Source organism: Pieris napi, chromosome 9 (assembly GCF_905475465.1).
Source record: "Pieris napi chromosome 9, ilPieNapi1.2, whole genome shotgun sequence".
Lineage (NCBI taxonomy): Eukaryota > Metazoa > Arthropoda > Insecta > Lepidoptera > Pieridae > Pieris > Pieris napi.
The window spans coordinates 5,478,538-5,495,592 of NC_062242.1; the positions used below are offsets into that span (position 1 = coordinate 5,478,538).

At 32.1% G+C, this 17,055-nt stretch overlaps 2 protein-coding genes across 7 annotated transcripts; one reads left to right on the plus strand and one right to left on the minus strand.

Annotated features, from left to right (window-relative positions):
- Window positions 1-3,314: 3,314 nt before the first annotated feature.
- LOC125052217 (exportin-1) lies at window positions 3,315-8,615 on the minus strand. Its single transcript, XM_047652897.1, has 4 exons — window positions 8,493-8,615; window positions 5,155-8,137; window positions 4,749-4,892; window positions 3,315-4,325 (listed from the first exon to the last, which is right to left on the minus strand). The coding sequence occupies exons 2-4, from the start codon at window positions 8,047-8,049 to the stop codon at window positions 4,179-4,181; spliced, it is 3,186 nt and encodes a 1,061-aa protein (XP_047508853.1). The 5' UTR covers window positions 8,050-8,137; window positions 8,493-8,615; the 3' UTR covers window positions 3,315-4,178.
- Window positions 8,616-10,143: 1,528 nt separating this feature from the next.
- Window positions 10,144-16,566, plus strand: LOC125052540 (F-box/WD repeat-containing protein 4). 6 transcript variants are annotated; one of them, XM_047653453.1, is made up of 9 exons: window positions 10,144-10,411; window positions 10,778-10,847; window positions 11,038-11,267; window positions 11,631-11,842; window positions 13,449-13,578; window positions 13,687-13,831; window positions 14,127-14,434; window positions 14,471-14,797; window positions 15,063-15,184. In XM_047653453.1, exons 1-7 carry the CDS (start codon window positions 10,230-10,232, stop codon window positions 14,130-14,132), a joined length of 975 nt encoding a protein of 324 aa, XP_047509409.1. In that variant the 5' UTR covers window positions 10,144-10,229; the 3' UTR covers window positions 14,133-14,434; window positions 14,471-14,797; window positions 15,063-15,184. The 6 variants fall into 6 exon arrangements, with proteins under 6 accessions (XP_047509409.1, XP_047509408.1, XP_047509405.1 ...); XM_047653452.1 differs by having other exon boundaries at window positions 14,471-15,196; XM_047653449.1 differs by lacking the exons at window positions 14,127-14,434; window positions 14,471-14,797 and adding an exon at window positions 16,373-16,566 and having other exon boundaries at window positions 10,145-10,411; window positions 15,063-15,197.
- Window positions 16,567-17,055: the final 489 nt, after the last annotated feature.

The following is a 17,055-nucleotide window of genomic DNA, read 5'->3' on the forward strand; positions in this document are numbered from 1 at the left end:
CAATTTATTTTAATATTCGGATCTGTAAACAAATTTATTTTACAGGATTATACTCTTGTAAACATTGCAATGGTTTTGAAAAAGTATATAATTTTTTTAGAAATCATTTTAAAAAAAATTCTCAAAACGTAAATGATGTAAACTTCTTACATGGAACTATATACTTTACTGTTAATTTAGCTTGTCAAAACCTTATATTCTATAAAGGTTTTCTCTTATTTCAGTAAAAAAAATGTTAATGAAATAATTTGATTATTAAAATAAGCGTAAAAAGTTTTCAACCAATTATTATTGTTTACCATTTATTTAACGTTAACATTATTTATACATTAATGAGGTTGCTAACTCTATTCAGAACATTTTTTTTTAACACTGACTTAGCGCACTCTGCTGATGCATTTGAAAACTAATTCACGTTCCAATTAAGCTTCAGCATTATGCGGCACTGAGTCGCATTATGCTCTGTAATTGGAAAACGCACATAAGTATGAGTGACGATTACGTAATGCCGGCCATACATACTACGGTCTACGGTAGACCGGAATGTGTGTGGAAATAGACCTGTGCAGGTTTTTGAACCTGCGCAGTTCAAACCTGCGTGTTTGTGACGTCGAAATTGTTTCAGAATATGGAGTTCTAAAGTTACACTCTTCAAGGCAAACGCAGCCAGTAATTTTAAAGAAAACTTTCCACTGATATGTGGTACGATCTTTTCATTTCAAAATTTCTTGGAATACGATTTTTTTGTAGTTGGTGTACGATCATGCGCTTTTTTCATCTGGCAGCCCTGCATCAACCCAAGCTTGAGTTTACCTTCTAGCGTCAACTTTTAAAGGAGCTGGGATGATCCTCTTTGTAAACCTGAATTCCAAAATTTATTAGGTCAATATACATATCAATAACAGACCGCGCAATGTTGGTAGGTGTGGGGTATAGGGAAGCAACATCATACACCGTTCTTTTGCCTCCGTCAATGTTCCAGCAATTTTGGTGCCAACAGGCATCGCTAGAGAGGGCAAGCGGTAGGATGAGATGTCGTTGATCCCTTGGACGATGGGACGGGCTTTGATATGGGATGCTACTTGTGTGGACACATTTATCCCGTCTCACCTCCCTTGGATAAGCAAAAAAGTTGGGGCGGCCGCAGAGCAGGCGGAAAATAATGAACAATTAATATAATATGAATTATTCAACTTATAGTTATTATGAATATGAAAGGCTACAAATATAAGAGTCATTTCTCCAACTTTGATTTTGTTTCCTTTGGATACTCTTGGGCCGTGAGGTTCAAATGCTCAGACGCTAATTAAAAATTTAAGTTGGAGCCTGGTAGATAGTACCGGTTACCCAAGAGCTGGTGTTTATTTCGCTTAACGAATAAGTATCGCAATACATCGAGGAAATACTGCCAGCGTTAAAAGTACTACACTGCCACAGCGACCAAACTTTTTAAATTTGTTTTTATTTACTTTTTATTAATTTTTAAATTAGGTAATTTTATTGGAAATATCTATTGTATATTTGATTGTTTTGTTTAGGTTTTATATAAATAAGTAAAATATTTTTGAAGTGAAAACTTCTTTAGCAGCGTTGTACACTTTTTTTTGGAATGGGTAAAAAATGTTTAACTCGCGTCAGGACACGTGACCTGATCTAAAATTCGTAAGACTGATGGAGAGTAGACAGCTGGCACGGCGTATTTAATGTAATATAAATTGTCATGTTTGTATACTATAGCGCAATAAATTAATATTGTATTCTACCACATAAATGATAGTACTTTTATACTGATAATTAAAGCAATTTGTACAAAATTATTCCCTAACCATTCCAAAATATCAAAAATTCACAACGTTAATATTCAAGTTTTCACTTCTGCCGGCACTCCCGGAGTGCAACCCGTCGTTTTTTTTTGTATTATGCCATGAAATTCCGGTAGACCTATAGAAGGAAATAAAACAACGTTTGTCGTTAGTATCGTCTTTTTATCATTAAATAAATAAATAAATATAGACTTTATTGACAATCTTGTAAGTTACATTTTATCTACTAAAGTTATTAACGAATTTTAGTTAAAGTAAATGTAATAATGTAATATTATTTTCTATTAGACACCGGTTTCTTGATCGACTTGCTTTTCAACATAAGCCTCACCAAGTGTTCTCCACAAAGATCTATCTCTTGTCTTCCTCATCCATGTCGCTCCTGCCACCTTTTTAATAACATCTTCCCATCTACGATATTGTCTACCTTTCTTTACTTCTCGTTTTATGTCTAGGGCACCATTCCATAACTTCTTTGGTCCATTTTTCAGTATTACTTCTTATCAAATGCCCAACCCATTTCCATTTTAGTTGTTTGATTCGGTATTTTATGTCTATAATTTTAGTTTGTTTTCTTATTGTTGTTAATCGAACTTTGTCTTATAGTTTTATGTTAAGCATACTTCTTTCCATCCGGTGTTGACAAGTTTCTAGTGATTCAATATTTTGCAAGTGCTGCATTTCTTTCTAACGATATAAGTAAGTACTGAATTTCTTTCTATTACCTTACACATTAGCAAGTATCGCGTTTCTTACTAGCATAATATGCTCAATACTACACTTATCATAAGTAAGAGTAGAATTTTCATGCTATTACTGCGTTTTTCGATGTCAAAAAAAGGACTTCTCGTTTGAATTTTGGGTTGAATTTAGAATTACGTCGCCCGAATTTGATGATACTGATTATGAGCGCGGCCACACGATGCGTTAACGGTGCGGTGCGGCGCCCCATCGTGTGGCTGCGCTCTATGTAGGTGTCTTGGGGGACCTTGATTGAAACACCTCCAAGTGATTTTTGCTGCCGGAGTTGCGTCTCCGGTTTAAGTATAAAAAAAATTATTTAATATTTTGTGTAATGTAATGAAATTTGTAAACAAACCGTACATTTTCTACTTTTCTATTGGTTATTAGAGATGTGACATTTTGCATAAAAAAATCGTTTTTTTAATTAATCGATTGTTTTTTAGCATGAAAAATCTATGAATATTATAGATTGCGCTGGCTTATTATAGATTGTCTAACTATAGTATTACAGCGCTAGATCGCATTAAGATTTAAGAATAAGTTTTCCTCGAGACCAAACCTTCAACGAAATGTCGTTAGCGCGAAAAAAACTTCGCAATCATTGAATTTTTCTTTAGATTAAATGATATTATGCATTTCTAATTTCTATTCTATACATTATATTTTTACATAGTATTAAAATTGCGATATATTATTTAAGGATTATAATTTAAAAATAAAATGTAATTATAAGAAATAAAAAGCATATAATATTTATTTGTTTATTTCAAACACAAAACTGAAAGACTCCACATTTATTCAGGCCCAAATAAAGTTGGAAACCAACAGAGATGAAGATTCCCAAACCATTGAGAAGTTAGTTCTGACAGGCAACAACATTAAACAAAACAAACTTACTTACAGCAATTTATTTCGAAGTTTCCCTAGAATCTACTCATAATACTTAGATTCCGAACGCACATAAAATATCTAACGGTTGACTCCTGATCACAGAGATTTCATAATAATTAAATTGAATAAAGAAAACAGCATTTTACCTCAATTTCTATCGTGCCATCTATAGGCATTGTCATTTACATAAAAGCTTAGAAGAAAAAAAATATTAAGGAAAATTATGGAAAGGCCAAAATAACAGAGTGCCCTTTAAGATTATCATTAAAAAATTCTGTAATATAATAATCAGGCCCATTAGTGGATAAAGTATGTCTATTGCAATTATTTATTGGCTAGCAATGTAAAGTTGCATGGTTTCATTCTTACACTTAAAAAAGGCCATACTCTAATTATGTCTTGTGCTTGCAAAATACACCTTATCTGGATAGGTTTGCATAATATTTAACCTTTACACTTGCATACATCATCTAACATTTTACCAGGCGACCCTTTGTACAAACTAACAAAACAAGGTTATTAAACTAAGCACAAGTGTTACAGTAAAAAACGATAACAGTTCACTATTATAAAATTAAACTCATATGTTACCTTAATATCATAATGGATCGCAACATTTTGATAATGGCTTATATACAAAGACCATAAGACCGACGAGAACTCTAACTGGAGTTGACCGTGAACTGTTATCATCTATCACAATACTACTGATTGTATTGATTAATCCTGCATCTCCTCGGGCAGCTCGTGCGGGTTTATTATGCCTGGCACAGAAAGCTGAACTCTTCGCTTTTCCTCTTGGGCCTGGCGGAGTGCAAACATTCGTTCCTCCAAATAGAGATCACTGTCATCTTCACCGGTGACTTCCTATCAATACAAAAAATATTATATTACAATATAATATATTACCCGACCTTTAAAATAGGAAATTCATAATAATTGACATTGAAAGTCATTGTTACAGAAATAAAGGAATAATATGCATAAAAGCTCAAACGTATGCTCTTGAATACTTGAACAAAACGACAAGTGGCTACTCGCTATTCGTTATTAGTCACCACAACATGTATCTCAAAACTGCGTAATTTAGCAATGTTAACCTACTTAAGCTAGAGAAGGGAAAAGTACTCATAACCGACGAGAATACATCGTGAATGTCACAAAAGTGCATGAGACGAGTGAGGAAGAAGAGTTATGTAAAAAATCTATCCATAAAAATCAATCTTACTTTTAACAGATAAAAAAAGTTTATCAAAAATATCATCACATAATAATTATTAAAGCACTTACTCTTATTTGAACTAAAAAGTCTCTTAGATGGTCCTTAAAGGCAGGTATATCTTGATCTAGGTTAAATAGTCCCTGTACTGTTATTTTCACTTGATTTCCAGTCAAATGGGGGAATGCTACGTTCAAAAGGTTTGCCACATATTCCTGAAACAATTAACTTATTTTTTTTAAAGTTGTACCTCAATAAAAAACTTCACTAGGACTACATAGAATGAGTCAGAATGAATGATATCAAAAGATCATCTTTATATAAATTAACAGTTACACATAGAACACTTAGAAAATGGATTAAGTTATTTTCATTATCATGTTTAAATACTTAAACAGTGTAATAATTATATTGGTGTTTCCTAAATGAAATAATAGTTTGCAGTCCCTAAAAAATAAATTGAAAAATAAACCATACCTGAATATAAGTTACATTATTATCTGCATTTCCAAGAGCAGTTGTGACACGTCCCGTTTCTACTAGTGAAAATATGTGGGCTAATATAGTGGCATGCATGGTAAGTCCCGCTCCATGAGACGAATCAGTAACAACACTGAAAACATGCTCTAAAATGTCACACAAATAGGTCTGGTAGAAACTCTGTGCTGCCTGGGGATGCTGCTCAACATTTTGTAATAATCGGTACATAATCTGCAGACCTGTATCTGCTACATTCCTCATAGTATGTTTAAATGCCCAGATTATGGAATCCAACACCAATTTGAACTGTGCTGGTGGTATACTAAGGAATGCTTTAAAACAGTAAGTGTTAACAGCCTGCAATAACAGGAAAAATTCAGTTCTGTGCTCAGGATATTCTTCAAAGTCTTTATTTATCATGTCGAGAGTGCATTCAAAAACTGCATCAAAAATTTTGGGTACTTCAGATGTTATATGACCACCAAGCTTGTTCACTATAGCCGCCATGCAGGACAACACTTCAGTCTCTCGAGCATCAGGGACTGCTGTTCTTTGATAATCAAGCAAGACAGCGTCTAAGAGTGGAGGTATGAAGTTTTCCAAAACCATACTGTTATCAGTTGATCGTGTCACCCAACTTGATATCAGCTTCAAAGTTTCTTTTTTGATTATCCTCATGTTCTTGATTAATGGTTGTTTGGTGACAGCAACACTATTGAGAGCAATAGCCTGGCTGATATTTTCAGACATGACTTTATACACATTCAACATGTCCAGATATATTCTTCCAAGTTGCACCACATAGGGGTGTCCTAATGCACGACAGGCACTTACATTCGTTTTTAGAATGCTCACAAGCTGTTTCACAGCTTCAGGATCCTTAAGAATGTCCACATTATGGGAAGCCTGTGATATAATGTCATCCCACACCTGATTTGGCAGCAACATGTACTTTTCAATCAGTTGTTCTTGGGCAACTTGGTCTACTTGTGCACTTATCATATAGCCAACAGCTTCATAAAATGTGTGAACTTGAAGTGTTTGCAAATCACAAATAATTGAACTGATTGTACTTAATATTTCTTCAATAAACGGACATGCCTCACCTACCTGAATGGTAACAAAATGGCGTCGACATTTTAATGCTATTTTAATAAAAGTATCACATGCCATATCTTGGACACCATCATGAGTTTCATGCATGAACTCAAACAATTTATTGACAACGGTTTTCAAAAATTTCCAGTGGGCTCGTAGGAAGCGAGGGTACTGTCCCACAACATACATAATGTTGCTTGCAATAATTGCTTTGTTGTCCTTGCCTTTTTTTTGTTCACACAATCCCAATAAATCTTTAATCACAATAACAAGAAATCTTTTCTCATCTTCTTCCATCATAGCTCCAGATATAGAGCCTATAGCCCAACACAATGTGTTTAAATTTTTCCAGGACCACTCAGTTCCATTGACTTGATTTTGCAGCTTATCTGTCATTATACGTTCTGTATCTGCATAGTCCAAGTGTGTTAAATATACTAAAGTTTCTCTCATATTTTTATATAGACTAATTGAATCAGTATCTTTCATAAACTCTCTCACAACTTCTCCATTTTCATTTTCCACCACTAGTACCTCTTCAGGTTTTGCCATTCTAGAAATCATAATGTAACGTACATTGCTTAGTACATCTGCATACAATACTTTTCTTCCCAAACTCTTGCCTTGAATGTAGCTAAGGCCAGCAGAGTGAGAACAAGGAGCAATTTTATATAAATCAGCAGCCAAGGCATTCCAAAATTCTAAACAGATCTTAAATATTTCAACTTCTTCAACTTCTGATATCAAAACTAAATAACGCAATGCATTCATTAAGGTATTGGTTAGACCACGTCTCTCAATTAACTGGCCATGTTCTTTTAAATAAGTACAAAGAAATAAAGCCAGATTCTGAATGAACACTTGTTCCTGATCTCGACCTGCAGCATAGGCTTCTCTTATATTTGTAGTAAGAGGGAGCATAATCTCTAACTGCTCCATAGTTTGCACAAGCAATGCAACAAATTGTTCTTCATAATTACTTACAGTAACTCCAGCAATTTCAGTTAAACAACTTAATGTTACATTACGGAACATAGGGACATTTAAAAATTTAAAAATGAGTGTACTAATAAGTTTCATTTCAAAAATGTATCCCAATGGAATCCAGTTCAAAAATCTTAAAAGTGTGTGTAATGTTGCATCAACCAATGGAGCATTTTGTGAGTTCTCAAGAACAAACTGGCATAACTGAAAAATTTGACTGAATTCGGAACACATGGTATCCTTTAAATGTTTAGCTTTAGTTTGTGTCAGTTGCCCGGTACTAAAAACAAACACTTCTTCACTTAGCAATTTTAGAATGACCATGTTGTTTTGACAGAGACTCTCATTGGTTTTTGATGCTCCAACTATGTCACTAATAAAAGTTTCCCAGTTGTGTGGCCACTCTCTTTTTAATACTTGAATTAAAATCATATTTAGTTTTTTTAAGTATACTTTATTATTTTCCATAATGGCTGGATCAGATGAATTCTTTATAATAAGGCCCACAATATACTTTTTAATACCTTCACATTGGTTTCTGGGTAATATCTTCCATTTTGTTTGTATAACTTTTTCCAATATTTGTAAGGCATAGTATTTAGTTTCCTGATTTTGAGAGAACTCTAATATGGTGTCTACACGAGTCCAAGCATCAGGATGTTCTTTTAATGCTGTCAAAATATCTTGAGCAACACGCTGCTGATCACCGACTGTAGAATATAAGCATCCGACTATGTTATCAAGTAGGTTTATATCTAACTTTTGATTAAAATCCAAGAGCTTGGAAGCTTGTTGTTCTAAAGTAGCCATTCTGCCAATATATATGTAACTCAAAATTATAAACTTTTTGGCGCTTTAATTAATTAGGCATAAATGTTTCGTTCACATTCATTCCCCACTGAAAGAAATAAATGAACAATTAGAAAGCTTGAACATATCATAACCTATATTGCCCATGTAAATAACAAATAGAACTTCATTGCATTTTGGATGCTTTTTGTAAAACACACATTCTACATAAAGGTTACAGAGTTATTTTACGCAAGACATCGTTTCATTTTGTGAGGATAGAATTTTACAGAACACACCCGTAACCCGTAGTATCAAAATGACATTTCTCATAAAATTACAATAGGTATCCACTCTTCATACATAAACTATACGGAAACATTTTGTAAAACTTTAACTTGGTTAATCAGAAAAATAGACAACTTAAATTCAAAGCATGCCTATTAACTTTAATCTTAGCTTACCAAGGATTTTATTAAATGCGGCGCAATCGGTCAAAAGCACTTCCATACACAAGCCCGTTGTTTTCGTCGTTTTCGGCGACGACGAAGCCTACAGACTGTTTTTTTTTCATGAAATCGATCAAAAGTTTTTCTTTAATCTGTAGCTCAGTTGCTAGACACATTATCTAAAATTACCACAGAACACTATTAGTTATTACTTCTAGCGAAAATTACAGATTAAATACTTGGTTATAAAGTGCGTTTTCCAATTACAGCACTAGAGCGCATTTTGCGGCATAATGCTCAACGTCGAGTGTCCAACTTCCAACTACAGCAACGCTTCGCACAATTGAGCACTCTCAAAACGAATGCTCTCGCAAACAATACCAACACAGTGACAGAAAATTGACCAGTATTTTTCTTTAAGTTGGCATTTATCGAAATTTTCGTTAGTAAATATTATTTATTGTTGAAAAATTTGTAAGGCTTTCGTTTCGTCGTAGATTTTGAAAATAATTAAAGTTATTTCAAACTGCTAAAAAAATAAATACTTATTAGTATGGATGAAGGTATAAATAGTTACTTTTTTTATATTCCACATTCAAAATATGAAAATAATTTTATTTTAAAATTCGGATCTGTAAACAAATTTACTTTACAGGATTATACTTTATAAAAAATTGCAATGGTTTTGAAAAAGTATATAATTTTTTTAGAAATCATTAAAAAATATTACTCAAAACGTAAATGATGTAAACTTCTTACATGAAACTTAATATTTTACTGTTAATTTAGCTTGTTAAAACCTTATATTCTTTAAAGGTTTTCTCTTATTTCAGTAAAAAAATTTTAATGAAATAATTTGATTATTAAATTAAGCGTAAAAAGTTTTCAACCAATTATTATTGTTTACCACAATATTTATACATTAAAAATGGTCTGAATAGAGTTAGCAACCTCATTAATGTATTAATAATGTTGTTAACAATAATAATTGGTTGAAAAAATTTTACGCTTATTTTAATAATCAAATTATTTCATTAACATTTTTTTAACTGAAATAAGAGAAAACCTTTAAAGAATATAAGGTAAGCTAAATTAACAGTAAAATATTTAGATTCATGTAAGAAGTTTACATCATTTACGTTTTGAGTATTTTTTTTTAAATAATTTCAAAAAAAATTATATACTTTTTCAAAACCATTGCAATGTTTACAAAAGTATAATCCTGTAAATTAAATTTGTTTACAGATCCGAATTTTAAAATAAAATTGTATTCATATTTTAAATGTGGAATATAAAAAAGTAACTATTTATACCTTCATCCATACTTACTTATATTTATTTTTTAGCAGTTTGAAATAACTTTAATTATTTTCAAAATCTACGAGGAAACGAAAGCCTTACAAATTTTTCAACAATAAATAATATTTACTAACGAAAATTTCGATAAATGCCAACTTAAAGAAAAACACTGGTAAATTTTCTGTCACTGTGTTGGTATTAATTGCGAGAAGCACGCGAGAGCATAAGTTTTGAGAAATGAGAGTGCTCAATTGTGCGAAGCGTTGCTGTAGTTGGAACATTCAACGTTGAGCATTATGCCGCATAATGCGCTCTAGTGCTGTAATTGGAAAACGCACATATATTTTGATGTTTGGTGTGTAAATTGTAATAAATCATATATTTTTTCCATATAACTTATCACCGAAAACCTTGATTAAGATAAATAATACATAATAAATATATTTTAGCAAAATGAGTGAATTAAGTTTAGAAAAGCTTCCTCCAGAAATATTGTTAAATATTGTGAAACGCCTTAACCTATCGGACATAGGAAATTTAATATTAACTTCAAAATACATAAAAGCATTTATAATTAATGAATCTTATTTATGGAAATTAATAAGCCAAGATAGACTCATAATAAGTAGAAACATGTAAGTGTTATATAAACGCTTTAATATCATTCTAAGTACATTCTATTTTATTTATAAGTACATTCACATTCATTGTAGAACTTACTTATAATTTTTGCATCTATTGCATTTTTCCCTTATGAAAGTAATTACTTCTGCATGCTTCAGCTTGATCAGAAAAAAATAGCATACTTCGCATAAAATATCTTATCAATAATTGTAAAAAGAGGATTCAATTGAAACCAGTTGGTTGGTTGGTTATTGAAATTTTGTTTTCAAAAATTACTAAATTTGCATGTTAGTTTTAAAGAAGTGTGTGCATTTAAATAGCCATATTATGATTTCAATTCCATGATACCCTTACAACTTATGAAATTCTTTTTCCAGACCCACCTTAAGCTGGTACCATAGCTGTAGAATATCATATAATTGGTGCAAAGGAATATTCAAGAGTAAAGTAAATGTTTTTCATCCTATAGAATAAACTTATTGTTTTTATAATTGAAACTCCATTTTAGTGGTAAAAAAAATATTTTCCTTTTCTTTTTAGTAAAATTAAATTCACCTTAAAGTAACTATTTTTTTTTTTTACATATGATCCAAACTTCAAAATATGGCTAGAAGTTAAAATAACTAAATTATTTTAGGTTATTATTCAACATAAAATTAATTATATGCCTTGGATGCAACTGTTATCTCCAAATATTCTTTTGGTATCTTTTGGTTCTGATCTTGTATGCTTTTTACTTGAGCACAGTGGTTTCAACAGAAAATTATTATGGAAATTAACTGTACCAACTATGGAAAGGTTTGATGTTCGTACAAATGATATTTCAAGGTTCATAGTGAAGGACAATATGATTGTATGTGGAAATAGGTATGATATTTATAGCATAAATATACTACTGTAACTTACACTATTACTCAATTGTTTAATTAAGGTTTCAAAATGATGAAAATTATTAATAGAGAGCAAAACTCTTAAAAGTCAGGTTAGTGTAAACTTAATAATTAATATTGACACATTTTGTGTTTGAATAAAAATGCTTATTTTGTTGCTATAGTATTGCAGTGTGTAAATAAAAGTTACTCAATTTATATCAGTTTATTAATAACTGTATTTAAGTTCAAAATTGGCTCCTACTTTATTAATGGAAAAGAAACCTAAAATTTGAGAAGAATGTTTACAATTTGACATACATATGTATATTTTGTCAACAACAGATTTTTATATTTCCAGAGATGGCAGTTGTGCTATGTATGAATTCCATGATATAAAAATAAAACCTGTTTTACTAAATTACATACAAAATTGTCATAACTTTGGGCTAGAAGAGGTAACAGCAGTTGAAAAATGGAAAAACTGCATTGTCACAGCTTCATATATCAGTCCTGATTTACATTTCTGGAGGATGAGTAACATTGGTTGTAGTGACACCTCTCCAAATGAAAGTAAGAACTTGATTTATTCATTGATGTAAGGGATAAATCCTATATATATATATATATAAGAAAAATGGTCTTCGTTTGATAGGCTCCTTCACGCCACGGCTTACTGCCATTCGATGCGAAATTTTTCCTAGGTTTATTTTTTAAATTCCAATGTTCCTTCATTTTTTTATTGCTGTTTTACTTTTATGAAAATATATACATACTGACATCACCGCGGAAACATTCGGGGAGACTTCCTAGAACTTCAAAACGTCAACATCTGTTAAAAACTCGATTTTCGATAATTTTCAATTTTAGCGGGAAGTTAAAAACCGATAAACCGAAAAAATAATATTAAAAATATGAAAAAAATAATAATAATAAAACATAAAATTTTATTTCTTTCCTATTTAAATTCGCCCAGCGAAGCGGGCGGGAAACGGCTAGTCTTAATATGTATAAATTACGCGTCACGTTGTTTATCCGCTATGGACTCCTAAACTACTAAACCAATTTCAATCAAATTTGCACACTGTTTGCAGTTTGATCTAACTTAAAAGATAGGATAGCTTACATATATATATTATTCCACTGTAAGTATGTATGTCACTGAACTCTCTTTAAACGTTGCGTTATTGTGGAGCCCTGGATGGTTTAGATTCACAAATACGCGCGGCAGATAGCTCTGAAGTCGGTACTGGCATACTTTGTTTAATATCCTAATTACTTGATATATCATGCAGGACAACGTCTGTCGGGACCGCTAGTATAATTAAATAATATTCAGGTAAATAAATTAGTAAAAAGATTTTGCAAACTATGACCACATATTAATTACTAATCTATATATGTATATAAAAAGAAAATGGTGTTCGTTTGAGGCTCTTTCACGCTTAAACCACTGATCGTATCGACATGAAACTACCACCATTCGATGCGAAATTTTTCCTAGATGGTTTATGGCTATTTATTTTAATTCCAACGTTCCTTCATTTTTTTATTTCTGTTTTACTTTTATGAAAATTTTTCCCGCTAATAAAAACAAAAGAGGCTTCCTAGAACCGCAAAACGTCAACATCTGTTAAAAACTCGATTTTCGACATATTTCAATTTTCTTAGCGGGAAGTTAAAAAGAAGAATAATAAAAATATGAAAAAAAATAAAATAATTAAACATAAAATTTATTTTAATTCGTCCAGCAAAGCGGGCGCGAAACGGCTAGTATGGTATATAATTAATGAATTTAAAACATTCAGTATGTGCAAATATAGGTATTCTCAGCAGGGGTTCACATGAATGTTTTTGTTTCAAGTTCTAAAAAACAAAAGACATGTTTTGATTAGCTTTTCTTGCCAATAAGTGTAACCAACACATTTGCTATAAAGGATTCTCTTTCTGAGGGTGATCATTTTTTCAGTACAACTTTTTCTGTGTGTTTTTGAGACTTAAAGGTAGAGTGGTACATTAAGAATGACTTTTGTAATTTATCACAAAAATTTCATAAAATTGTTAAACCACTGTGCATAACAGTAAATGTTGTTTACTCAACAATTAATAAAAGGTGTTTCTACTATTAATATAATTCAGAAAACATAGAGGTATAATTCTAAACTATCATATTTTTCAGATGTGATTTTTAAAAAGCTTAAGATTCCTGAATGTATTGGATGTCGATCATTAACAACCGATTCAACAGAAACAAAAATGGCCGTTGGTCTGAATGGAAATATTATGCCTGTATTCATAGATCTCAATACGTAGGTAACTAAAAAGCTTTGCATTAATCCCTTCATATAAATAGCCTTTTTTTGTTTATTAAACATGATTTCAAATATAGTAATTTATTTATATATAAATATTTTTAGTGGTCAGTATTTAATAGCCCCAAAGTCAGGAACAAGGACTTTGAATCATGTTGTCAGAGACATAAAGTGGCATAATGAATCTGGTGTTGTATATGTGACACATTCTGGAAAGTTGCAATACATTGACGTAAGGACAGGGGGCTTGGTAAGAATAATATGTATTTACTTTTGAGTGGTAAAAGATAATATATTTCTTTGCTCGTTATTTTTTTATTACTAATAATTTTAATTGGATAAGATTGTATAGGGTTATTTATAATGTGTCCAAAATACTTTAGGTACCTTCTGATATTCAAATGATAAAATTTAAATGCTTAACACATATACGTATATGTGTGAGAAGTGCCTCATGCCAAACTCTATCAAAAGCTAGTTCGGTCAACAGACGATCTCAGCGTAAGCCATACTGACCTTCACTAATTAGCTGGATTCCTCTCCAGACATAGCAGAAGCTGAATATTTATGATAGATTCCATCAGCCTAGAAAATAAAGAAGTGATTGCGATAGGTCTATGGCTGGAGACGGTCGTCTTTTTTGGAACTATTGTCGAGGAAAACGATAGTCGATAGGCCGCGTAAGCACCGGAGTCAACTCATAAGCACATGTATTGTGGGTATCAAGGAAAACCTTCCGCACACCATTTTGCTTTTGCTAATGACCAATAGACCTTTAGAAGGCATATTCGCGAGATTCTCACTAATTCTGACGATATGTTCCGATTTTGTTCTCACAATTTCTCGCTTTAAGGTTTCGGGACGCCGCGTAAAGTTTTATTTTATGAAGACCTATATCGGGATCTTATATAGCCGTTACGTGAGCTCAGGTCTTATATAGCTCTTGCATAAAACGGGAAGCATCTTTGCAAGAATGACCAAGGAACCACATAGTATGAGATAAAGAGTTCCATTGCAGCACCGCATCACCGATAGACTTAGCATAGGCTAAGATTACTGTCCTTGAAGCATACTTGTGACCATGGGTATGCTGCAAAGAAATTATGCAAGTCATCCCAATTAGCCGATTTGTATTGGCAGACTCGACGGCATGCCAGACCAGGCAATGGTTGAAGTACGCAAGTGGAGCATGCGCAGTGAACTCGTAGAAGTCTGGGTGAGAAGTCAACATGAGATCTAATAGCGAAGGTTACGCTAAGATGGATCTGGTATTCGTGTAGACGTTGTGACGAATCCCGACCACTCACTTCCCTACGCCTTAATAGTCTTAGTCGCCTTTCACGACATCCACGGCTAGAGATGGGGAGGCTCTATTCTAAAAGCCGGCAACACACGGCTTTTATTATTTTTTCATATATTTATCTATCGTTCTGCTTCTTATAAAAAAATACTTATATATTTTACATGTATATTGATTTCAGACTTATGAAACTAGAGATCCATTTGATTCATCTCTTTATTGCCTAAAATCAGACGGTGATAAAGCTGTTGTCACCGGCTCTTCAGAATATTCCCGTTGTGTGCTTTATGATATGCGTTCAACTCATCATGTACAGGTATTGTTGTTATTAATGATCATATGATATAGACCAAAGAATGAGAGTGAATGTGCATAAAATCACAACAAGCAAAAAATCAGTAAAATTATTAATTAATGAATTAATAATTGAGGCATGAAAAGATAGGATTAACATACGCTACTATTTACGCACAACGGACCAACCACGAGTCTAATTGCGGAGAAAGGAGTCCTTCTACCCTACGCTACTAGGCTGAAGATTCCAAGGTATATGCATTAATAACAAGTGCATATGATACAACACAATATAAATCTCATATTCTCTCAAAAAAAATATACAGTTGCATGTTAAGTTCGGTGGCGGTTGTTATAGGGATGTTCAAATACATGTTAAATGAAACTCTTTGTTTGAAGCTGAGTGTCACCTGCCTTTAAAACATGAGCTGATAACTAACATAAGATTAGGGGTTGCGAATCTGGATCAACAAAAAACTAACTTCACTTATTTAAGGGTTTAGTTAAGGCTTCAAGTGAGCGATGATTGCAAACAAACATTTTGTTTGCGCTTCTAATTATTAACTTATATATATATATATATATATAAATATAAATATATAATTATATTTATATTTCTAGCTGCCCCCGCGAACTTCGTTTCTCTTTTATGTGATTTTACTTAGCCTACCTTTTTAGTACATACCAAGTCTCTGGAATGGAAACTTTAGGTTTTCTGTGATTTTGCTCTATATAAACCTTAAGGGTTGTATGTATTTTTCTAAGCTGTATCATAAAAAATGTTGGCTAAAAAATAAAAATAAAATTTTGTGCTGGATGCCCCTTATCACTTAGGAGTTTAAAAGATAGATAGTAGCCGACACTCAGTCTTACTGAATATGCATAAAAAAGCATAAGAATCGGTCGAGTCGTTTCGGAGGAGTATAGGAACGAACATTGTGACACGAGAATTTTATATATTAGATGAGAGTTTTATATATATAGACATGTAAATTAAGTAATGTTAGGGTACGTAACTCACTTAAAAATATTTGTATTCGCGTTTTTTATATAATATACAAATACAAAATATATTAAGTAATAGAACACTAAACAAAATTATTGATATTATGATGAGCATGTGAATGGAATGATCACTCATCAAGCTTATATTTAACAGAGCTTAAGCTTATGATTAACAGTTTCTTTTTGTTTCAGATGTATTTCACACAAAAGAGGTCCACACCAATTTACAGTTTAGAGTTTGATGCAAAAAAATTAATAGCTGCGGGAGATCAACGAGTAGCAGTCATCAATTTTAATGTTAATTCAAGTACTACCAAAGCGAAAAATTATTCTTACATTTTTCAATTTGTATCTTCACGTAGGTAATTAAAATACTTTAAAGCTAATGTTGTTATATTTTTTAGTGAAAATTTTTATTTTTTTATTATACAACATACAAAAATACATACCACCCTTAATTTCACACCTCTATTTTTTATTTGTTAATTAAAATCTTATGAATTGAACTCTGAGGTTTGTATAGAGAAAAATTCACAGAAAAACCTAAAAGTTTTTATTTCAGAAAACTAAACAGTCTCTGGGGTAGCAAAGCAAAATGATCCATGTTGGTATGTACTAAAATGGTAGGCTAAGTACAATCACATTAAGGAGAAACGAACGTTCGCGGGGGCAGCTAGTCTAATATATAAAATTCTCGTATCTCAATGTTCGTTCCCATACTCCTCCGAAACGGCCTGACTGATTTTTATAAAAAAATTTATGCATATTCAGTAAGTCTGAGAATCGGACAACGTGTATTTTTCATCCCCCTAAATGTTGAGGGTGGTCCCACCTCTACGAGTCTACGATCAACCCCTATTTTATATAAATGGCAA

Bases quoted from the DNA above. Each gene is read 5' to 3' on its own strand.
- LOC125052217 (XM_047652897.1), bottom strand. From the start codon at position 8,049: ATGGCTACTTTAGAACAACAAGCTTCCAAGCTCTTGGATTTTAATCAA. The intron at 4,893-5,154 runs GTATGGTTTATT...TAATTGTTTCAG, and splicing joins ATAATGTAACTTATATTCAG to GAATATGTGGCAAACCTTTT. The intron at 4,326-4,748 runs GTAAGTGCTTTA...TTGTATTGATAG, and splicing joins ACTTTTTAGTTCAAATAAGA to GAAGTCACCGGTGAAGATGA.
- LOC125052540 (XM_047653449.1), top strand. From the start codon at position 10,230: ATGAGTGAATTAAGTTTAGAAAAGCTTCCTCCAGAAATATTGTTAAAT. The intron at 10,848-11,037 runs GTAAATGTTTTT...AAATTATTTTAG, and splicing joins AAGGAATATTCAAGAGTAAA to GTTATTATTCAACATAAAAT. The intron at 15,198-16,372 runs GTATTGTTGTTA...TTTTTGTTTCAG, and splicing joins GTTCAACTCATCATGTACAG to ATGTATTTCACACAAAAGAG.